We start from the raw sequence: 23,578 nt of genomic DNA on the forward strand, positions 1-23,578 counted from the left end.
CTTTTCTAACGCGTCCTTTTCAGCCCTCAATTCATCCTCGTTCGCTGTGCCTCTCCAGTTCTTCCCACCTCTCGCCTCCCTCTTTCAGGTCGTTGCTGGTGGCCCAGGGAAGAAGCAACACAGGGAGGGTGAAAGGAACGACACCGCGACCTTTTGATACTGATTATGCGCAGTTCTCCAGACTGGTGGTGAGTGCTCCTCTCTTCCTGTATCCTCACCGCTTCCCTGGCCGTACACGCTCCTAGGATCAAGGCTTGATCGCGGGAAGACACACAAGCGCAGAAGTCCGCGAGGACCGTTCTTCAAGGTTGACGACCCTCGAACTGAGAAGAGGGAGGCAGTTGTCGTCTTGTTGTTTTCCCACTGGTGCAACCGTGTTCTACATTTTTGCTGCAATCACCAGTGAGGCAAGCCCGCTCTGCGAAGATGAACGAAAGCTCTCTGCCGAGCCCCTCGCTCGACAGTTCAACTGTCGAAGTGGACTCCGCGCCGACAGACTCTCGGGAGAATCCATCGGCGCCAGCCACGCAGTCTTGCAATTTAGGCGACGCCGACTGCGTTGCAGAAAACACCGTCGACGAACTAGAAGGCGACATGTCTTCAGCCAACGGCGTGGCTTTGCAAGCCTCTTGGGGGGAAGCTCCGGACGGGCCCCCGGTAGCTAGGGTACAACCTGCAGATGATTTTTCTAGTCCTGACTCTTCTTTCTTATCTTCATCGCACTTTTCTTTGAGCTCTTCAGTAGCACAGCAGCTTGACGCGTCGGTGCCGAACAACGCCTCGCCTGCAGAGTCCCAGGCCGCGGCGCAGGCATCGCCGCGTGTGTCTGCTTCTTCCCCAGAGATTGTTGAAAACCCCAACCAACCATCTCCGTATCCCCGTTCTCCTACTCCTGTCAATACGCATTCTCCGCCTGCTTCGCCGGTCTGCCCATCGGTCGCCCCGGATGTTTCATCGAGTGCGGCACCTTCCGCAGGGGCGACGCCCAAGGCACCGGAACAGTTTTCCTTCTCTTCTTTTGGCGACGTTCAGCAGTCAAGTGGGGAGCCCCTCCGCTCGTCCGTGGGTTCCCCGCCTCAGGGCTCTTTGGACCCGCTTGCGTCTTCTGTGTCTTCTGTCGGCGCGCTGTTTCAGCCGCAAGCGGAATGCGCGAGAGAATCGGGCGCTGAAGCGCTGCGAATGTCGCCTGCGGGATCGCCTGCAGTGGATGGGGCGGTACCCGCGTCCGCGCCGATGAAAGCGCCCGTCGTGTGCCCAGAGTACTTCGAAATCTACACTCCCGTCTCCTTTCCGTCAATGGTGGAGGACGCCGAGAATCTGCTCTCTCAACTCCCCGGCTCCGCAGCTGGTTCGCTGCGCAGTTCCCTGGTTTCTTCTTTCTCTGCTGCATGGGGGGGCAGTCTGCTCCAAAGTCGGCGACAAACGACCAGTTCAGGACCGGCGCTGAGTCTCGGGGGCAACCGAGGCTCCCTCTCGTCTCTCATGGCTGGAAGGTCCTCGGCTTTCTTCCCGTCTCTCAACACCTCGAACCGCCAGTCTCTCGACTCCGCGCTCTCTTCCGGCACCGACACCTCGGATACCGCTGCAGTCTTCCTCAGCCGCCTGCAGAGTGCGGGCGGCGACCCGACACCGGGACCCAGTGCTGCCGGTCTTAACGAAAGTGCTCAAGGTTCCTCCGCGCCTCTCGCGTTCTGTAGAGCGTCGGGAGAAATGGAGAAGCTCGTCCGCGCATGCCGCCAGGCGTCTTTCGAGGGGAGCTTGCTCCAGGCGCCTCTGGCCGCGCTGAAGACGGCAGACACGAAGGTGACAGAGAGGCTTCCGCGCACTGTGAAGACTGCACACCTTGCCTCTCCCGTCGAGGGAGCGAAGGAAACGGTTTCGGAAGTTTTCCACCACGAAGAAAGAAGGCACAGCAGATCGCTGGATCAGGAGGCAGCGGAAGACGCAGTCGGCGAGGGGGAGTTCTCGCATCTTTTGGCTGATGCTGCTGCAGAGATGCGAGAGGGCGAAAGAAGGCGGGAGCGAGGAGAAGGAAATCGAGGAGCGTCTCCTCGCGCGAGGCAAGAAGACGATGAGCATCTCCAGAGTTTTCTTCACCAAGTGTCCTCGCTTCTCAATCGAAGCGAAGGCGCCCTGTCTCGTGACACCACCGAGAAACAGCGCGGGGAGTCCACAGGCAGAAGGCGGTTGTCTATGCCAGGATTTCTCGGCTCTCAAGCCCCAGAACATTTTTCGGATTCGCGAAACCGCGAGGCCTCCATGCCCCACCTCAGCCGAAAAGAGGGCGACGAGGAGTGGCGCTTCTCGGGTTTGAGCGCACTGCGTGAGAGCGAGAACGCCAAGCCGTCGCCAAGCCGTTTCGACCGCGGGACGGGGCACCATGGAGCCCAGCGGCAGTCGCCGGAAGGGTCTCTTGCGTGGCATGCTGGCGAAGCGCCCGACGCCAATGATTCGCATCTGTCTTCACATCAAGTTCGCAAATACCTGGGAACGGGCATGCACGCGGTGGAGGGCTCTGAGGCAGCTTCCGGAGCGACCCGACAGGAGAGCGGAGAAGTACTCTATCCTTTGGTGTTTGAGTACGAAAGAGATCTCGACAGCATTCTTGAGGGTCTCTCTGGTTCGCAGCACGTCCGCCTGGAGGACGCGCGCCGGTTTCCCCAGAGCGAGGAGACGGAGGCGAAGCGGGCCGCTTCTTCTTGCTCTTCCCGCGAGGTCAATGCCGAATCCTTGATGCCCAGCAAGGTTGCAATCTTCGACTCACAGCGCCTCACAGGCCGAGGCGTGTCTCCGCGGATACACGAGGAGACCCGCCTGGTGCTGGGCGTCCAGAGCTTGGGCGACAGGTACCGCCAGCGCGGACTGCGCCTCGCTGCAAACTTCGCCGCTCCGGAGGTCTCGGCGAACGCTGCGCTAAAACCTGTTTCAGAACTGCGAAGGACGCCGCGAAACCCTGAGCTGCGCGCCGCGAACGTCGCGCAGCGACCCGAAAGTCGCTCTCCTAGTCGCCCTGCAGTCACGAGGTGTCCAGTGAGCCACGGTCGCCCCTCTGCTTCCTTGTGGAGCCCCGGCGCACCGCAGCCAGCTCTCGCCCCGACTGAGGGCGTCACGGGGCCGCAAGGCTCCCCCGTCTGCGCCCTGCCTGGTCCCGGTGGGCTCGTCCCCTCCCCGTCTCCTTCTTCGCTCATGCCGCCTTCTTGCCTTCCGCCCTACGACCCGACCCGAGGCGCGCCGCCGCAGCCTGTTTGGTCCCCGCCGTTGGCAATTTACTCGTCGCCGCCTCCTCTTCCCGGGTGGGTCGTCGCCCACCCTCCTCCGTCTCCGCCTCCGCCTTGTTCTCCCTCGTCATCGGCGTCAGTGAACGGAGAAAGCGACGAGGTGCGGTCGCCGGCGGCCGCGTCTCCGTCGTCAGCCTCGAGCCAGGGCGAGATGCCGGTGTGGGGCTCCTGCGCAGATCAGACAGGCGCGCTGTTTGTGAGCGGCGAGGAGCTTTCGCAGCTTTGGAAGGAAGCGAGATACAGCACCGCTCTCCTCGACTACGTCTCCGCGATCTTCCGGCGCATGACGGAGTTCCGCAGCCTGTTGTCTACCGAGCGAAGCGGGACGGAGCCCTACCGCCCCGCGCCACCGGCCCCCGGCGCCGGTGGCGGGGCAGGCGAGAACCAGAAAGACGCCGAGGAGCTCGTCGGCGAGAGGGAGATTGCAGACTTTTGGATGGCCTACGCGTCTCTTCAAAGCGACCCTTACGTGCACGGGGTCCAGCCGAGTGCTTCGCGGGGGTCGGCGAACTCGTCCACGGTCCCGCCTGTCGAACTGCACCTCGACGCGGGCCGCTTGGCTCGCGTTGTCGGCGGGCCGAGCGGGCTCCTGGATCTCGTCCGCTTCACACGCCTTGTCGCGTTGATGGATGGGGACATTCCTCACAGCTTGCAGAGCGCCGCCGGCCTCCTGCGGCTTCGCCTCATCTTTCTCTACTTCTCCGACCTGCCGATCGCCTCCGCGCGGCTGCGGACGCGCGAGCAAGGCCCCGGCGGCCACATTCTCGAGCCGGAGCTCGCTGACCATAGGCGAGTCGGAGCAGAGAAGAAGTCGAAACTTGTGGAGTGGAGGGAGTGGAACTGGCAAGGCTTCAGGCACGCGCTTCTGCACACCCCGGCTGTCACACGTAAGTCATACGCGCAGACAATTCGTTTGCAGAAATCCGTCGCGAGGTGTTTGCCTGAGCAGGGCAAACAAAGATTTCTGAAAAGTGACGCTGCCTCCTCAGTGTACTGCCAAGTCGCAGTAGCTATCCCCCCCGTCGCCGCGGCCTAGAACCATGAGGAACTCCCCCTTTGTCGCAAAGTGCCCTTGCTTTCTGTGTTTTGTCTTCGTCGACAGAAGGTGGAGTGGCGTCGTGCCCGTCGTCGCTCCAGGCCGCACTGACAGCTCTCGGGAAGTCGGGGCGTTGCGTCGCGACTTTTGCGGACTTTCACGCTCTCGTGGCCAGGCTGATTGTGAGGTAAGCCTTTTTTTAAAAACCATTGTCGCGCCGAAGCAACGCGTGGCGGAGGGCATCCGAGGGCCCCGGAGGCTCTATCGTGAGGAAGGCCGGGGGATGCTGTGTCTGGCTTCCTTCTCCATGTGTGAGGTTTGAAAAACGACTTCGACAACGAGCCCAGCGGGCGCGAGTGGATCTCGAAGGCAAACAACGCCGAGATATACAGGGTGTCTCTGCTGTCTGCTGGTTGACCTGCGGTTTATGCACTTCCCTTCGTCGCTTCTCCGCTAATCTGCCTTCTTGTTTGTACCCCTTGTCTCCGCGCTTGTTGTTGCACTTTTACATGCACTTTGCTCCCGATGCCGTGCCTGGCTTGGTCGTCTCTTTCGCGTTTGCTGTAGACTGAACCTGCGCGTCCATCCTCTGTTCTTTCCTTTCCGCAGGGGCACGTCGCGCCTGTTTCGCATCAACCTGTTTCGAATGGATAACGGCGCAGAAGGGCCTCAGCGCGTTCCTCGCTTCCCTCTCGAGAGTCTGCCGTATCCCCCCGCGATCATTCGTCGCCGCATCGTCTGCTGCACCGTCCCCGAGTGTCCCTGTCAACAGGGCGGCGCGTGTGCGACCGCCGCGGCCGCCGAGGCGAGGGCCGCTGGCGCCCAGGGCCCGCTGGGGCGCCAACCGCGGGCCTCCGCCTCGTGGATCGGTCAGCACGACCTTGAAGCGAGCCCAGTTGACACGGACCCGAATGCCTTGCGCGTCCAGTCGCTTACTCTCCCTGGCCCCAGCGTCCCTTCTGTGTCTCCTCCAGCCCTCCTTCCTCAGGCGTCTCAGGCTGCGGTCTTGCCGCCGCTTCCCGCCGCGCCCGTCGCCTCCATGCAGCTCGCACTTCCCAGTCGCGTTCTTCCAGCGACGCTACCTCTGCATGCAGTGCAGGCGTCCCCGCTGCCCCGTCCCGTCCTCCTGCAAGCAGCGAGTGTCCTTCGTCCGCCGCCTGTGGTTCCGCCGCTTGGGGCGCCGGTTATCCTCCAGGGCCCGAAGGAGATGATCCCCGCTCTGCTTCAGCGAGCGAGCTTTGTCTCCAACGTCTCCGTCGCTCCAAGCCTGGACGGCGCCGCGGCTCCTCCTCTGCAGCACGTGTATCCCCCCTCTGGAGTAGTCGCCGCGGGGCCTCGGCGAGAAGGGCCGGCAGGCGTGTTGTTGCATGCGCAGAATTTTCTGGTGCCTGCGCCTCTCCGCCTTCCGGCACCCTCGTCTTGCTCTGCGTCCTCCGCTCTGCCGGCCTCTGGGCCCCCTCTGGGCGCAGCGTTCCGCGGCGAGGAGACAGGCGCGGCCGTGCCATTTCCGTCGGCGCCGGAGGAGAACTGCAGCTCTGTGCACGTCTATTCCGACGAGGTGTCCTCTCTTCTTCTGCCTTTCCCAGAGCCTCTCCTGGGGGCAGGCTCGCCCGCTGAGGCGGGAGCGCTGAGAGGCGGACTCGCCGCAGCGAACGCAGGCGGGCCTCCAGGCTCAGCGGAGGCGGGGCGTGGAGAGACCTTCGGGGACAGATTTGGAGAGCCCCACATGGTCGGCAACCACTGCGGCGCGGCGGCTCACGACCGCACGCTCCCCGAGAGCCTCGGCAAGCACGCGGAGGGAAGCGGCCAGCTGCATTTCTTTTCCCCTTCTCTCGCGCTGTCTGGGCAGACGCTTGATTCTCCAAAGTTCTCTGCGGCGCCTGCGCTCGACCGACGGGCGCTGTGCGCCCCACAGCGTGTCTCTGCGGCGAGCGCCGCGGCCGCAGAGGGGTCCGCGCCCCGCGGGCTCGAGGGCCTTCCGCCGGGGGCCCGCCTGGTGGCCGAGGTCTGCTACGAAGCGCGGCACAAGCAGTTCTTCGACTCGGTTCACTTGGTCGGGTCTGACCTCAAGAGTCTCCCTGTCCTCGGAGTGAGAGAGTTTGACGAGGAGACTGGCCGCCTGAAGCCAGACGCGGAGCACCTCGAAGACAGGGACGGCGCTAGGGGGACAGCAGTGCGCTGCCCCAGCACGCGGAAAACTCTCCTCGACCCCGGAGCTCAGCGGGAGGACTCGATCTCGCCGCGGTCCGCGTTCCTGCCTCCCGCAGCCCCGTCCCTGCCCTCCAGCACTGCACTCCAGCCCGGCGGCGCCGAGAGGCAACTTTTGAAGCTTGCGGGGAGCGGCGCTGCTGACGAATCCTCTCTTCCGGGGCCTGTGGGGGGCCTTGTGATCGCCGCGACGCCCCTGGCCGCGCCTGCCTCTTCGCGCTTATCTGGCTACGTGTTTCCGCCTCGCGTGCCGTCTCTGGCGCAGAGTCTCGCCTGCGAAAAAGAGCCCAGGACTCTGAGTCCCCAGCTCCGCCGCGGCGCGTTCGCGCCAGCAGACAAACCGCTGCTTCCTCGGCCTCTCAGATCTGCCTGTCCAGGCAGCTCGACGGCGGCGCTGCACACACAGTCCGCCGCGTCGCTGAGCTCCCTTCGAGATCCGCGTGCGGCAGGCAGCGCGGACGCCCGCTTTTCCTCGACCTCGAACGTCCCTTCCGCGTCTCCCGAGACTGGAGAACCCGCTGTTCTAGCGCGGCCGCGCCTGGCTTCGCCGGCAGCCCACTCGCCTCTGCACGTTCATCGCCCTTCGCGGCCGGAGAAGACAGTCGGGGACCTGAGGCGCTTGACCCCCGGCGAACGCCAGCCCGAGAGTCCGCGGGCGACGAGGCGGGAAGAGAGCAAAGAGCAGAGTGTCGGGCGTTTGGGGCCGGCTGGGACAGCGATCGACATGCCGCACAGAGAAGCGCCTGCCGCGGACAAGGCGTCTGCAGAGCGACGTCAGTTTTGCTCGGCGCCCGGAGCGGGCGGCGAGGGAAGGAGAGAGGCGCTGGAGAAGACCTTGCGTGTGCATGCATCCTCCCATGGGCCTTCGGTCTCGACTACCACGAAGGAGACCGCGGGCACCCGTAGAGAAGCGAATGGCGAGGGTGAGGGAATCCTCGCGCCTGCGGAGCGTGACGGCCTGGAAAGAGGTCTTCGTCTTGCTGGATTCGAGAGGTACTGCATCCTGCAGCGCCTGCGAGGTGCCGCTCCTCGCGCGCCGCAGGAGAGCGCGTCAGGAAGCGAGGACGTGCGCGGACTCTTTCTCCGCTACGAGCTCGGCCGCACCGAGAGCGACTTAGCTGAAACTCTCTTTGCCCCGTTCCTGTATACCTTCTGCTTCCTCCTTGAGCGCCAGACGAGTCAGCAAAGGACGCTTGCGTCGCATGGCCTCCCTCTTTCCTCTCAGTCGCCTAGCCAGCCGCAGTCGCCTTCTCTTTATGCGCTGGGCGTCCTGCGCGTACTCCAGGACGCCTACGCGCTTCTCACGCAAGCAGCCACAGTGCACTCCCCTGCTTCGTCTCCACCCGCTTCGCTCGCGGACTCTCGCGCCTGCGAAGTCGCGCTGGAATTTGCCTCGCGCGTCGCTCAGCAGCTCAGTCCTGCGCCTTTCCGCCCAGGTCGCCTCGTCGCGTTCCTCTGCTGTCTCCATTGGTTGCGGGAACGCGGACGCACGGCGAAAAGCCACCTGGGCGCGGGGGCCCGAGAGAGAGACATTGAAGAAGAGGATCGCGAGACGGGCTACTCGCTGCTGCCTTATCTGCCATTCTCTCTCGGCGGCGTGACGCCCGAAGCCAGGGAAGTCGCCCTCGTCGTCGGCTCGAGTGTCCGCGTCGTCATGCGACACCTTGAGCTTCTCGGCTTCGACTTCTCGTCTCCCGCGCTGGCAGGCCCCAGCACAGGCGACAAAGAGCGTTCGAGAGAGACTAGCGGCGCGCATCCCATATGCGAGGAAGCTTCCGATTCGGAGAAGGAAGCAAACGTCAGCTGCCACGAGACTGTCCCTGTGAAGAACTTCGTTAAGCCTTCGTGCATCCCGACAGACGACCAGTTCGAGCGGCGCATGGCGACGAGGACGACGGCGGGAGACGCCCGGGGGTGGAGTGCGCTGAGTGCGGCGACCTCGCACTTTGGGGAGCCCGGGAGGTTGAACAGCCGAGACGAAAGTCATCTTACACGCTTCTTTTCTACCTCGCGCCAAGGATCACGCGTGTCGACGGAAGCCGCGGAGGACAGCAACGTCCGCGAAACTCTGCAGGGCGCGGCTCCAGCTCTCTCTTCATGTCTCGCATCTGCACCGGCCGCGGCCTCGCGGCCGGCGGCGCCTGCCTCCTCCTTCCCTCCTCTGCCGCCTGTCTCTTCGTCTTTCTTGCGGCACGCGCTGCCCAAGCGTGGCCCGAGCGTGGGGGAGAACGAACGGGAGAGGTCTCTCGGGTTCGCGTCCTTCGCCAGCGTCGAGAGCCTGCAGGAGCCGCGCCCGCGATCCCGCGGAGGCGAACCTACCTTCACCAATGCCACGGCGCAAGCGGCGCTTGGCGCGGCGGAGCGCGAGACTTGCAGGCGGACTCGCCGAGAAGCCGGCAGACTCGAGGGCGACGTCGAGGGGGAAGACGCGAAGACAGGAGAGGACATAGAAGGTGCAGACGAAGCGGGGCGACACATCTCAGCCTCCGCACGACGGGAGAAAACGAGCTTCCTTCCCACACTGCATCCCCTCCTGCCAGAGTTGGGGTTGCGTGCTGTTGCGCAGGGCGCTGGCGCGTCCTCCTCGCGCCTCTCCTCCAGAGCGAGCCGGAGCGGATCTGCGATGGACGACGGGCGTCTCGTCTCCGCGTCCTTCTTCGCAGGGTGTCAAGAAAACGCGGGGGCGTGTGCCTCAACAGAAAGTCTTCAGGAGCGCAGCTCGCGCAGTGCGTCGGCCGCAACCGCAGGCGCTTGCGAGAGTCTTCCAGATATACAGCCCTCGGACGGACTTCCGCGCCGTCGCCTGACGCCAAACTCGCCTCAAGAACCCGCTCACATCGCCTCCGTCGCATTCTCGTCCTCGCAGGGGCGTCACGTGTCTCAGTCTACCGATAGAATTTCGGGGGGTTTCGCGGCGCGCTTCGAGGAGAACCCAGGCCTTCTCGCCGCGCCCGCGCCCACCCGCGAGGCAGGCGACATCGTGGCGCTTCGTTCTCTCTCGTCCGTAGCGAGCGCGAATTCGTCGCGATTGGCTGGCGACCTGGAGGCTGCACGCGCAGCCCTGCCTCCGTCTTCCGAACGCGGCGCGGAACGAGAGAGAATCGGCAAGCGACACGACGAGCTTCGCCACCACGGCGCGGCGCGAACACACTCGTCCCAATCGCTTCTCTCAGCCTCTGTGGGATCGCGTGTACACGACATCCCTGAGACGCCGCCCCTGCGCGACTGCGGTCTCACGTCGCGCAGCGGCAGGCTCGAACGCGGGTGTCCGACCCTAGTGGAACTTCTCAACGGTGCGGCGAGCGCCGAAAGCCTTCTCAGCGCCTCTCGCTTCTCGGACTGCGGGAGACAGGGCAGTTTTGGCTCGCAGGAGAGAGACGCCCGCGCAGGGCTTGGTGAAGAGGCCGCAAAGCCGCACAGTGACACGAGAGCAGGTAACTCCAAGAGAGCCGAGGAGGACCTGGCCTCCTCGCAGCCTTCAGAGGAGAGAGCTTCTTCCGCCGCCCGCGACGGGAAAATATCGCTCAGCGAGCCTCATCGCAGCTCACTCCCCCTGCGCCGGTCGCCCAGCGTCGTGGTCCGGACCCCGCCGGCCGCGGGGCTGGGGGAGAGGCTCGAGGCGGGAGACAGGGGACAGGTGGGGGTGCGAGGCGGAGAACGAGGAGGTGCAGGCAGTCAGAGGAGGAGACAGGGCAGTGGCGAGAGCGACGTAGACGCGTCTTTTTCGGGCGCGTCGCCTCTGGAAGCAATTCTGGACGCCGAGAGGGAACTGTCTCTCGGCGTCCCGCTGTCGCTGGCCTACGCGTCTGCACATAGCCACACCCCGCGCCGGGACGAGGATTCCAGATCGAGGGGGCCGCACGTTGAGCTGCGAGGACAGGAGACAGGAAATGGACAGGTTGACAGCGCGACTCCTCCGTACTCGCCTTCTGCGCTGTCTGGCAGCTTGGCGGAGTTCTTCCTGGGCGTGCGGCAGTCCTCGTCGGCTTCCCTGCCCTGCTTTGACTGCGCCGCCTTGCCGCCGCAACTCTACTCGCCTCTCTCGCTGAACGTGAGTCAAGAGACGCACGCGAGAGAAGAGAAGCACGGTGAGGCTGCGTCCCTGCCGGGGCAGATGCTTTTCCACTCGATTCCCGAGCGACCACCGCCTCACGTAGAGATCCTGGCTCATGACGAAGAGAGCGAGCGACGGGCGAACAGCTTTGAAGACACGACTGCGCAAGAGGGAAGGGAGGAAGCCACCATGCCTCTGTCCCCCGTTATCAGTGCCGTCTCTGCGGAAGATTCGCGCGCGGGGACTGCTGCTGAGCTGTGTGTGTCTCTACCGGATGTGACTCCGAGAGCGCACCCTCGGACTCCATCGCTGGCGGCCTCGGTTCCTTCGCTCTCCCTCTCCTCCGCCTCCGGGACTGGAGCGCCCGCGCGAGGCGCCGCTGAAGCCCACTCTGTCTCGCCGCTGGAGGCGTCGCTTTCTTCCCTTGTAGAAATTTACTCCGACCGAAAGACACCCCACAGCGAGTTGCCGACGCCCATGAGGCAAGAAGAAGCGAGCGCCGAGGCGGCAAAGAACGAGGACAACGCTTGCCATCTCGTAGGGATTTGTGGGGAAGTTGCGGCGCCGCCCTCCAGTCTCCAGCGTCTTGTGGGAAGCCGGAACAATCTCGAGGCGCCGAGAGACGGAGACATTCAAGGAGCGACAGCGGCGATCGCGCACGCAGCAGCCGCACAGGCCTTCAAAGCAGCCCTCGAAAATGAAACGTCCCGGTGCCTACAGGCAGGGCGTCTCGCAGTCGCCGCTGCAGCGGCTGCGGCGGCCGCAGGCATGTGGGACAGACAAAAAAGAGAGGGAGGTGAAGAGCGCGAAACCGAGCAGAGTGAAGAGGAGGAGGAAGACCGGGAGAGGCACCAGGCGCGGAGTACTGCTCCATCCTTCTGGGCAAAAAGAAGCGCCGCTGCGGCTGCGCAAAGCGAAGGCGACGGCGCGCCAGAGGAGGTAGCGAGCACGAAGAGAGACCGAGACGAGTTCGTAACGCCACAGGCGAGCGAGAACTGTGACATTGGCAGCTTTTCAGACGGGGCTCCGGACGCCCTTTCAGAGGGTACGACGGTGGAGGCGCACGCTGCCCCCCGCAGCCGCCAGGCGGCCGAAGATCACGAAAACGAGAGAGAAGTGTCTGCGTTGACGGTTTTGGAGGCCTCAGCACGCGCGCAGGGGCGCCCCGCGGAAGCTGACGCTTTGGAGGAGGGAGGCAGTGGAGCCGGTGACTCCCTCGGTCTGAGCCGGTTGAGTCAGCTGACAACGACGCCAAAACTCGAGACGCCCAGCAGCGATGCGACTGGAGACGTCGCTCAGGACGGAAAAGCGGGAAAACCTGACACCACGCGAGAAGTCTACAGAGGCGGCAAGTTGGGCGAGGGCGCAGAGCGAGGCGATATCTTTGGCAGGCACTCGTGGAACCTGACTGTGTCGACAGACGATGCCCATGACGGCGAAGAGACCGGACGCCGCGAAAGAGTGAAGGGCCCGTTTTCGGCTTCGCTCCACACGCACGAAGAAGTCGATAACGAGGACGTGAGCCCCTCTCCCGACCTCCTCATCGCAGCAGAGCAAAACTGAGCGAGGAGAGACGACACCGGAGTGAAAACACTCCTTTATGTACCACGCACTAGATGCATGCTGGGAACACGAGGGTGCGTCACTGTGTATTCTTCATGTTGAGCGGAGAGGATCTCCGCTTACTTTTTGTGTGCTTGCCCCCACTTTTGAACACGTGATGGCCTACTGGTGAGTTCGAGAACGAGCACGCATGTGTCGAGTCTTGTCCTCGAACCGTGATTGCGTGCTGCCAAACGCTCTGAGGCTCCCGACCCTGCAAAGTTTCGTTAACTCAGCAGCAAGTAGAGACGACACAGCCTGCGGGCTGACTGGTGTGCGGCCGGCGTGAAGGCACCGAGCCAAGATGCGGCACAGAGGCCATGGTCATCGCGGCAGAGTGGTCTCCACATTGAGGGCAAGACAGAAATATAGCTATCCAGCGTAGGGCACTGCCGGAAAAGGCATCACGATCCACAAGATCGCGCACCGCAAAAAGAGCTCACGGCGCAGCATTTCGGTAGAATTCCAGGGTGTATGTGTGACTGGCGCTTGCTTGAATGTCGCTGACATCTTTCAGAAGGTGTACACACTGCGTGGCTCTTGGTAAGGGCGCAGAGAGTTTCCACTGCAGCCACGACTCACACAGAAAATACAGAAGAGGGAGTGAACCTTGCGATATACGTTCAAAAAAAGCCCGCGGTGTTGTCCACTGCCAAGTGCCCGTGTAGACCCCTGCCGCGGTTGCTCATCCGGCAAGGAAAGAATTTCGTGTGGAATAAAGGGGAAACATAGCTGAGTGGCAGGGGGAGGAGAGTGTATGAGTTACCCGCGGCCTCATGCGGAAGAGTTACACGCTCGTGCCTTTCAACTACCCGTCTCCAGCGTTGTTGCTTGATTCGCTTCCTTCGCTGATTGCCAATTCAAGGCGAGGCACCTAGTCGCCAGCAAAGGTGAACTTCCACACTCCAGGTCGGATGCGTATGCTCGTAGTGCATCTGCCGTCTAATGTGCAGTAGGCAGTCCTCGCACGCAGTTCGTGAGAAACAGTATATCAGAAAGCAGCAGGCTCGTTCCTGGCGTTGGGGTCGCAAGCCTACTTCGTCACTTCCTAGCTCCGAAGGGAAAGCTGAAGACAGCCTGCCTGGCGTATCGCCGGCGCATGTCCACACAAGAAGAGCATCCTCTGTTGCAGCTATTTGCAGGGCTTGACGTGCGCAGATGACACCATCTGACGGCGGACAGAACAAAGGCGCGACAATATAGCCGGTGACTCGTTGCACTGGACTCAGCTGCCGTGTTAAGTGTGAGCTGTCAATCCATCCCGGCTGCCTTGAAGGGCACGAATCGTGGAAGTCTGAACTCAGTCACAATTCACTACGACAGTGATGCGTAAAAAACTGTGTCGCCTACTAAGCATGATGTGGCGACTCAGTGAAAAATGCAAGCCGAAAAGGTTCGGTCGTGCGTGGTGCCCTCAGTGTGAGATGGCTTACGAGATCTGTGCGGCGGTCACTACCGGAGAGATCGTGCCCTTGGACGCTGTCCAGCGGGAGAAATAAACTGCGGTTCAAAAGACCATTGCCTTCTGAGTTGTGCTTGATAAATTTGACCGGCTAATACTGCACTTCGTTCAGCTCGCCATGAAGCGTAATAAGCTTTCCGGCAGGCGTGTCTTCTCCATCTGGCTCGTTTTGAAGCCGCACTGGAGACTGGTTAGGGACGAGAAACGTCCCGACGTGGCATGCACTCTCCTTCCCCCTCGCTGTGGGGGCGAAGAATCGCATGGAAAAGGTCGCGCATGCAGAGGGCCTGCGCGCGTGACCACCTGCGAATATCGAAGCTGTTGTCTCTCCCGTCCCATATCTGCTGCATCCGCTGGAGGGTTTGAGGTTTCTGACTGCGTGAACTCCTCTTTTGCTGTTTCACTGTGTCCCCACTCTCTGTTTCACCATTCTGGTGTTGTCGTAAATCTCCCCCTCCTCCCGGAAGAGCGGAAACCCCAACCCAGACCAGCAAAATGGTGTCCTCCGAGCTCGTGTGGCAGTGCGTTCGTCGCAACCACTGCTTTATCCGTAAGTTCAATGGAATCACGTTGTCAGCGGAGCCGATGAACTTGACCAACAAGAACACACTCAAGTTCTCTGGCATTGCCCACAAGCAGCCTCTGGGGCTGAACCGCCATGGAGAGAACGGCAGCGGCATCGCCCTCGTCACGGTGCAGAAGCGCTCCCGCGCCATGAGGTAAGCACGGTAATCTTGCGCCAACAAAATATGAAAGAAAACGTTTTTCTCTGGAGCGCATGCGGACTCACCTTTCCGTGCGTTGGGAAGAAGAAGGCCATGAACCCCAAAGTTTTTTCTTCCGTCCGTGCGGTGCTCCCCTCGAAGTAGCACATGCGTGACGGCCGCCGCCCGTCAAAGCGTGCGCGACAGAGATCTGCTGCAGAATAGGGGAAGTGTTTTCAACGACGCCTTGTCCCCTAACCGGGGCTTTCTTGGGGGATGGAAGCGAGAATGTCCGGACGAACCGCTGGAGCGGGTATCGCAAGGGGCGCATGCATCTTTGTTCTTGTCCAGAACATGACGTTGGCCTGTGTACGTGTGGACTCGCCTACCATTGCATAGATGTCCTAGATATGTAGGTTCTCTGTATTTGCTCTTTTGTGCATGCGCTATCCTCCACGCCGCGTGTGCGTTCCTCGCTCTATGTCCAGATTTCTGGCGCATATGTGCGCGATAGACAAAGTTGCGGAGGCGAGGTGGTTTTCGGTTTCTTTGCTCCAGAATTGCGCTGACATGTGTCCGGTCTTATAAGCGTGCCTTGTTGGATACGAGCGCGCTTCGGACTGAGGGAGATAATAGCCCGTGCATCATCTAACTACCTTCGTCATATCTGGTTGATGACGCATGGAAAGCGTGCGATGTCCTCATTACCAGCGTTGCCAGCAGTTGCGACAAGGTGTGGACATTTTCATTGGCGCTTGCCGTGGTCTATCAGGTCTATCATTAGTGTGGTGGTCGTTCTTGTTATTGCGGTGCAGGAAGCCTCGCAAGGCTGTCCAGGTTCGCAAGTTCGTGAAGTGCAAGAAGGAGATCTCCAAGGTCACTCAGGCAGTCGCGGCATACCGCCCGGACCTGCTCAAGACTGTGACCAAGAAGATGAAGAAGTTGATCCGGACAGGCAACGCATCTAACAAGAAGGAGTAAACATCAGTGAAAAGGTCCTGCTAAATTGTGTGCAAGTCGTGCGGCTGCTGAATTTCGCTGTGGATGCCGGCACCCCGTGCGGCAGCAAAGAAGAGTCCGCTTTTTCTATCTCTCTCTGCTCTTCCGCTTGTGTTCACCTGCTCAGACAACTCGGAAAACTTTCACGACTGTGTTGTAATCGTGAGAGAAAAGACCGGTGCAGGCACGCGACGACGATCCGATCCTTCCGGCTAGTAGGGATGCAGAGTAGGAGCGAGCGAGATCAGAGCGGTCGCGGGACGCTGATCACTGCCGTGAAGTGACTAGGGTCTTTATTGAATTGCATTGGTCACGCAGGTCCAGTGGTTGAGAGAAGAGCATTCGAATTCCAGTGGTTCGTCCGCGCCTACGATTCAGCTATTTTCAGTGGCGACACGAACCAGTTGAATAGTGTATCGCTTTTCTGTCATAGTTAAGTCGTGGCAGAGAGCAAAACAAGCCGAAGTTACGAAATAGCGAACAAGAGCCTACGCAGGTCTTTTCAAATGGCAGATTCGGTGTGCGGCAATCGCGCCGTCGAAAGCGCCTGCAGTGCCGTTATACTGCGTCAGGATAACTGCAGCCCCGGGTTACAGGATAGAACATGGGGATGTATGAAACGTGCACGCACATAGAAATGTTTGGTTCTGCGGCTAATACGTTCGCGTTAATCCGCTCTCGCCTCTGCTTCACTGGTGGAGACTTCGCTTTTTTTTTGCCATTAATGCGTGAACGAAGCTCTTTGTTAGCGCATCAGCTCATGGTTTCTCGTGGCCATTGAGTCGGTTGCTAACATGGCGGGTCAGCATCGTCGAGCCCGTGGTGCATCCCTCGCTTCTCTACACTTCGTCGCAAGTTTCTAGAACATCCACATCAGTCCCACGAGCGCCATAAGCGATCCACGTACAACGAACTTGCCAGTCGCCGCGGAGTGCACGATGACGGTGATGGTTTTGTGCTTCTCCTCGGGCTCGACAGATATGAGCTTTTTAGCCTGGCCTTCGCGCTGAACTTCTTTTCGACCATCAACACCATCAGGTCCTTTCCTCAGGCGTGATGAAACATTCGTACCCAACGGCTGATCACCAGCTACAGTGCTCATCTTGTGGCTTCGCATTTTTTGCTGGAAGGATGCAAGGCCAGTTGGATTTTTTACACTCGTGCCGTTTCCCTCGGGGACCTTCAGGATGATACAGAATGACGCAGCTGATTCCAGCTGGTCCGCGGGCGGGTGTGTATACGTATACTTCGAGTCCAAGACGTCGCGCGGTAACACGTTTTTGGCAGTCCAAAAATTGTACTCGGCTGGGACCTTTGGGAACAGAGAACGGTAAGATACCTGTTTTGTCACATCACACTTTCCGTCCCCAGCCTTGTAAGCATACGCATGTGTCTTGAACTCCTGCGGATCGATGACAGCTTTCTTAGTCTTATCAGTGATTTGCAGGACCTTGCTCCCATCAAGGGACACCTCGTGCTGCTCATCTTCGGCGATGCCATCTGCTGGAATCTGAATCGCGAAGTGCGGATTCACAGATTCTTCGCTATCGGTGGCCACGCGGCTGGGCCGGCTTGCGCAACACGGCAAAATCCCAAGTAGCGCAATGAACAAAACGCGGAGGAGAGGAATACCCCTCGCTGAGGGCGTTGACCGAGGGTATGCCATTTTCGCGCTCGTGCACTACGTTCTACCCCGTGAGGTTTCCACCACTTGTGGAGCTCCTATTCTTTGAACCGTTCGTGAGTGGGCGCTGGCAGGTGGAATTAACAGAAAACGTCTGCGGCTAAAACACCGCGCAACGGCACGATTTCGCCAGAGCCGAGGCACATCGCTTGGGAGAAGAATCTGCGTGCATTTGCGGGGCCGCGCCACAGATGCGTGCCACAGATGTTCATCATTATCGCACGAAAGCATGGGGTTGTGGGGGGAGCACGAGCTGCATTGCTCATGTATCAACCTTTCGAGGGTATGGTAGAGAATGGCTGCTTCGAGAGTCGAATTCTGCATGAAAAACAGATAAGTAGCCTTTCCTGAGTGAAAGTGGTTTCCACGTGATTCCACACAAAACCGACCTCCTCTGCAGATTATGCGTAGTGTGTGGGCGCCCTGATACGCTGGCTGCATCACGCTACTGCCAGCGATGCCTTGGGCAACAACGCTTTTGTTCTCTTAGAACCCCTGCCGTTAAATCACCACGCATTGCTACCCGATGACTGGGAGGGTTGCGGTCACTCCAAGGGATGATCTGCACGTGGCGATGACCTGCTGCTCAATGTGGCATTTCACGTAGGTACTCGCGGGTCGTGAAGACGTGAAGACACCGTGCGCCTGCTGCACCACTTGCCCTGCGAGCTTAACTACGACGCCGCCCCTACGTAACTTCACCGTACCAGCACTTAGCGACGCGCTGCATCACGCTAGCGTTCGTGCCCTGACCTTCTAAAAGAGACATATGCCTGTGTATTAGGCAGCGCCGATCCGGAAAAGCAACTAGTCGGTGTGGCACGACTGAAAGACACGTTAAGCGTCGTCGTGTGGCGGCTGCGTCAAGTCTTTAGCACTTTGCTTACCCAAATAGCCCCAAAGACATAACGCATTCGGGTACGCTCAGAAGTAAATCAGAAAATGTTTGCATAGATACTGCAATAGTGCCCCAGCGGCCATATTAAGCCTGTGAAATATCACGCCAGGACCAGCAAGATATACGCGTGTCCCAGGGCAGACAGACACCCGGGCCGCTTGTCTGCAAATCGTACATAGTACATCACAATTACGCTTGAGTCGACAGCCCCTCCTGCTGTCAAGGCATCCATGTATACGTTTGCAAGGACAGGAGTCTCGGATTACGGTTCAGTCCGTCTGTGCCAAGCCTGACGCCCCCGAGGCCATATCTATCCCTGCGCTGTAGGTCAATTACCACAGCTCAACGGACACAGATATTGCAGGTGTTGTATCCTGCGGTGCTGATCCCAGCCTCGTACTCGGTTCCGAAGCTGGCTCCAAGTCGTTGCTACACCAACCACACAGATTCGGAAGGGCTGCGGATAATAACTCATCGTTCCTCCATAGTCGTCGAGAATCCCAGCATGCCCAGAGATGTAGCGTATCCTCATCCGCCAGTGCATCTTTCTGTACGCACTGAGTAGCGAAATGTCTTGTCCCTCCAGTTATCTGCGCTCTTCTTGTGATACTGATTCCACGGGGGGGGGGGGGGGGGGGGGGGGGGGGGGGGGGGGGGGGGGGGGGGGGGGGGGGGGGCCAACCTGCAGCTACGTTAGGGAAGTGTTTCGTCGAGGAGCGTGAGACGGTTACGTGAGGCAGTTACGAGTAGCGTTGCCGCGGTAAAGAGAACTCAGAACACACCTCCATTACCGACACACGATTTGTCTCATCGCACTATGACGCCCTCGAAAAGCAGCAGGAACAGGAGCATGGATGTGCTCCAGTTAGTTTAGCTTTTTTTTTGACTCCTGTGGTGCTTAGGAATTTCGCAGTGGCTTGTTTAGTGCAGAGCGTGCCCATGGGGCTCCATACTAGGAGACCTTAAACGAAGTTCTCTACACCGTGGGTAACGAAACACGGTAGAGCACTGTGTCAGAAATAGAAAAGGGAGCCGCATCTGTTTTTCTATGAGACGGCTCCGTGTTCCCGAGTTCATTCGGGAGGCCCACCCACATCTTGTACTGGTAAACGGAAGACAACTGTCACCACGTAGGACCGATCCACGATGTCTGCGTCCTCTGTGTCAACAGCTCCGAGACGACGAAGCAAGTATTCCCGTTCTTCATCGTTAATAATAGCAAAGACCGTGTCCTCACTCTCATTTTCGTCTGGATCTTCGTCAACGCCAAAGTCCGGATGAAGCCTCCTTGGTGGCGCTTCCTTTTCAGTTCCTGAGGCATGCCTCCTGCCCTTGGTTTCGCCATCCTGCTCTGTAGTTGCGTTCCTGGGTGTCCCATAACTGAACGATGCCGTCTCGTTATTAATGTCTCCTGACTGCGCATTGTGGCTATCCACTAGAACTTGGTCATGTGTGTTGTTCGCGAGACCTATTTGCGAGGCTGCGATGCCCCGAGAAGAGGCTGCTGGGACAACAACTAGGAAACAGAATTCTGAAACTGCCTCTCCCGATGGCGGCTTAGTAAACCTATAGGTGGTCGGTACCATAGCGGCCTCGTTATCGCGTTCGCTGCTGCCCTTGCCGAGCCTTAATCGGGATGCGCCGCGGATCTTTTTCCAGAAAGAATAGTTTCTACCGACTCCTCGAAAGACATCGCCGTAACTGACAATCTGAGAGGAATCACATTTTCCGTCACTGAACACGAATGCTTCAGAGGCATATGCCTCTGGGAGTATGGTCGCGTCGCCAGTCCTATCAATCAAGTCAAATACATCCCCTCTTCGCAGCAGCACATCTTTCTGAAAGTCGTGTGACATCTTGTGCAGATCCAGCTCTATAGTCACCGCAACTGGAGCTCTGGCCGCACCTGGTGAGACTCTCCGGGCCAACATTGGCACGGCCACAAGGGCCCAAAAAGCCCGGAAAGAAAACATTGAGCTTGATAAGTTCCACCCAGTCATTCTGCTTGTCTTTTTCGTGACAGAACCGAGAATAGCGTGCCCAATAACGAGGGCTTACAGTTATGATAGATTCAGGTTTGCCTACGGCCTTCAGGGGCATGCCCACCGCAACTCCCTTAGGTGGAAGCCATCCGGGCAGCCCCCCAAGCGCCGCCTCCTTCTATAAGGCCGGCAGGTGGTGACGAGTAACGTTACAGGCGACAGCGAGGAACCCGATATGGTCTAACGGAGACGAAACCACCATTTGTTACGAGTGAGACTGCGAATGTGTCAACTGAAGCCTTTGCCCCCCGGGAAATCGAGAGCGAGACCTTGCCAAGAACCTGGTCAGGCACAAACGCACACACACACGCACATACGGGGATCCAGTGTCCTGGACTACGTGCGAGCGCCGCCCTGTTTCGCTTCCAGGAATGTTCTAGCAAAAGTTACGCCTAAACAGACCTGATGATAAATCGCCGTTGCACTCATTACGTCGGTCCGATGTACTCTGAAGAACAGTCCCCATTTGTAGCGGGCACGCTCAGCAAAAGCGAAGAGTGATCAAAACCCCACTGGGACTATGCAGCTGCCACCCGTGGCGGGAAAAAAAGGATTTCAGGATCCACACGCACGTCCCGAAATTTCGTGCAATGAACTCACAGAGAGGTGACGCACCTCGTCCCGAAACCACGGCGATCGCATGTCTGACTCTCCGCGCAGGCGTCCAATGACAGGTGCAGGCCCGGGAGCAAGGCTAGCTGTACAGGTGGAATGAATCAGTTTGAAACCAGTACCAGATCTCGCTGGCGCTATACATACTACAGGACCCTGCAGATAGTAAGGTTGAACCCAGGTATAAAAGCCATGTTGAGCATGCGTGGTGGCGCACACTTCGAATCCTCACGGTTTCCACAGATAAGGCCCACCGGACTCGCCTGCACCAACAGAGGCAAGTGAACCAGGTGGTGAACACCGGCTTAAGGAAGACGCATCTCAATTATTCGCGGTACGGTTTCCAAATAGCCTGCTCGCGTGGCAGCAGGAAATGCGACATGAGCAAGGCACCGCCTCCTGTGCGGGTTCACGCTACCCCCGTTCCCCAAGCGAAAGCGCGTCGCTCCACGCGGACGGCGGGGTTCAAGATGTATCCTTCGCTGGAGCTATAGGTCGTGACACCGCGCCGCATCGTGCGACGGGCGACGGCATTATAAGGCGTTACACAGTGACACAATGCATTCGACTTATTCGAATGCAGCAGCTGATGGAATACTAGAACGGACTTGTCTAGAAGGTCCACGCCATGCGGCAGCACTGGCCACGCACGCGACTTCGTCATCAAGCCGCCGCTTAGGCAGTAACACTACTGCAGGAAGCTACCCCTTACAGCGCCTGGGTGCACGGCTGTCAGCTCACATCGTGTCCATCTGCCGAGAAGCCTGTCCTTAACCTCCCGGTTTATTACGGATGCTGCTCCGTAAGCTGTCTCGCTTGTGCGACTTGTGACAGCTCTTTTTTCCCAGAGAGCGACCTTTATGCATTCGTACGCTCTGGAGACGCGATCATTCAGACACTGGGGCGGTACCAGGATCGTCTCTGCTCCAATTGAAAGCGAATGAAAGTGTTGCTCTCTGCCTTCTCGACCACCGGCCTGGCGCCCGACGCTACTATGATGAGATTTTAGACGTACCGCCCGTTCACCAAACTGTGTAGCAGCTCAGAGCTCTCTACAAATTGCGCCGCTTGTCGCGCCTGTGGTACCTCTGCAGCGAGTCACGGTCCACTTTTGTCACCCACAGCGAAGTGACGTGAATGGAATCATGGCGGACTTTTCAAGCCTTTCGGTCAACTGATGGCCCGGCTACAGCAGGACACGTCCGGAGGGGGTGTCCAAACTTCCGCAGCGGAACCTCAACAGGAAGCGGCAGGGAGATTCCGTTTGTTCGTGAACGACGATGGCTGGGAAGAGTGCAAGAAGGGTGGATTTCGTTTTATTGCGGAACGCTCTGGCCCTGCTAGCTTTCCCTGGTATTCTTTGCTTTCCGTGCGTGCTGCCTACCACGTCCGAGCGCGCCAACACGGGGTCCCGCTTTTACCGTGAACGTTTTCCAGTCTCTTCTGCGCCCAGACCACGACCACATCCGTGGCAGCACACTGCTGATCTGGTGGGAGATGACACGCATGCCTATGGTGTGGATGACAACAACCATGAGCACGTGCCATCACACGATGCAGAGGTAATTCTCCCGGACGTAATAGTCAGGAATCAGCTCTACAACATCACCATGGCCCCTGACAGCATTCTCGTGATAAAGACCATGAAGAACATGCGCCACATGTTGCACCCCAAGACGTTATTTCACGATGTCTATTTGCCTAACAATAACATGTCAGACTGTGATACTAGCCGAGTTGTGTCGTGGGAGGAGATTTTCCCCCTCGTACCCGTTCGATTTGGCTTCTGGAATACTGTCAAGCATGCTTATGTCTTCCGTTTTCCTGGCAAAGCGTATCTGCCACGGAGGTTCAATTACCATTTCTGTTTCAAGGTGGAGGATAAACTGACCTACAAGACAACAACTATCTTGTTGAATGTCAGCAATGCATGGCGTGCCATTCACGCCTTCACCGCTGCTGGAACTGTTTTCATTTCAGTCTTATCATTAACCGGTATCTTGTGAATAAGTGTTTTTCTTCATCAGTGCAGCGGGGAAGCCCATGCTGTCGTGGCCCACTTCTTGTTTGATCGGCGTTGCCCAAACAGGCCCTCCAAGCGATCTCTAAACTTCAATCCCTGTACGGTTGCGATGGCTACGCCGGTAATGAATTGCAGATTAGACAGTCACCTGGCGTGGAAAGTCTGCCATGCTCTTGTTGACCTGTTTCCTGATTGCGAGGCAGATCCAGTGGCGACCTCGATAGATTTTCGCGCGAAGAGGTGTTTCCTTTGGAGGCAGATGTTGCCGCCACCGGGAATTCCCTCTTTTCGCAAAGACCCTAGGCGCCTCAGTTTTTCCGTAACAGACCTCAGGAGCTGCATTTTTTCCACGCCTGCGCATATAGCGTTGCCATAGTGTTCCAGTGTTTGTGGGTTGACATCATTGCACTAATTTCGCTGCGTTAGGACGTTGCATAGTGAGCTGAAGCTTTCGGCAGATAAACGGTAGAAGTAGACGGAAGCAAACTAAGTGTAAGCGCTCCGGGGTGTGTTGAAAGGAAGGCGGAGATCCCCAAGGACGACCAGTGAGAGATGCCGGACTAAAGGCTATTCGCGAAGGTGTTGACGTAGGAGTCCGAGACAATGGCGCACTAATTCCCCCCATCACGCAGAATGCCTGAACGATCTGACATTGCCGCTTGTTTTGTCGCTTGCCAGAGGCACGCGACTCACCCCTCGAACGCTGTTTCGCATTATTACCTTTCAAACAATTTCTCTTCCCAGGATTAATCGCACACCGGAAAAGCCAAGAGCATAGCGCTACTGCGTGACACTACCTCGAAGCTTGACGCTAGGGGCGAAGGGACGCTTCGTGCCTTTGGCACGCCGTGTGAAAAAGAAGCTTGCCAGGCTGGTGCTCGTTTACATTGAGCACTATGCGAGGAGGGACAGACGACAGAACGCCTGAGAAATATGATGACGACTGCTGATATGCGTTGTCGCGCAAATGTGGCTT

The 23,578-nt window shown here is 59.1% G+C and overlaps 4 protein-coding genes across 4 annotated transcripts; 2 read left to right on the forward strand and 2 right to left on the reverse strand.

Annotated features, from left to right (window-relative positions):
- Positions 1–426: 426 nt before the first annotated feature.
- Positions 427–12,139, forward strand: BESB_083410 (uncharacterized protein; the record flags this gene model as incomplete). The annotated part of the gene is made up of 3 exons (XM_029366691.1): positions 427–4,165; positions 4,381–4,501; positions 4,924–12,139. 3 exons carry the CDS (start codon positions 427–429, stop codon positions 12,137–12,139), a joined length of 11,076 nt encoding a protein of 3,691 aa, XP_029217151.1.
- Positions 12,140–14,135: 1,996 nt separating this feature from the next.
- Positions 14,136–15,325, forward strand: BESB_083420 (ribosomal protein RPL28; the record flags this gene model as incomplete). Its single annotated transcript, XM_029366692.1, has 2 exons — positions 14,136–14,359; positions 15,160–15,325. 2 exons carry the CDS (start codon positions 14,136–14,138, stop codon positions 15,323–15,325), a joined length of 390 nt encoding a protein of 129 aa, XP_029217152.1.
- Positions 15,326–16,202: 877 nt separating this feature from the next.
- BESB_083430 (uncharacterized protein) lies at positions 16,203–17,009 on the reverse strand (the record flags this gene model as incomplete). The annotated part of the gene is made up of 1 exon (XM_029366693.1): positions 16,203–17,009. One exon carries the CDS (start codon positions 17,007–17,009, stop codon positions 16,203–16,205), a length of 807 nt encoding a protein of 268 aa, XP_029217153.1.
- Positions 17,010–18,998: 1,989 nt separating this feature from the next.
- BESB_083440 (uncharacterized protein) lies at positions 18,999–19,856 on the reverse strand (the record flags this gene model as incomplete). The annotated part of the gene is made up of 1 exon (XM_029366694.1): positions 18,999–19,856. One exon carries the CDS (start codon positions 19,854–19,856, stop codon positions 18,999–19,001), a length of 858 nt encoding a protein of 285 aa, XP_029217154.1.
- Between the last annotated feature and the right edge of the window lie 3,722 nt (positions 19,857–23,578).

The sequence above is a fragment of the Besnoitia besnoiti genome, chromosome VIII (genome assembly GCF_002563875.1).
Source record: "Besnoitia besnoiti strain Bb-Ger1 chromosome VIII, whole genome shotgun sequence".
In the NCBI taxonomy this organism is placed as follows: domain Eukaryota; phylum Apicomplexa; class Conoidasida; order Eucoccidiorida; family Sarcocystidae; genus Besnoitia; species Besnoitia besnoiti.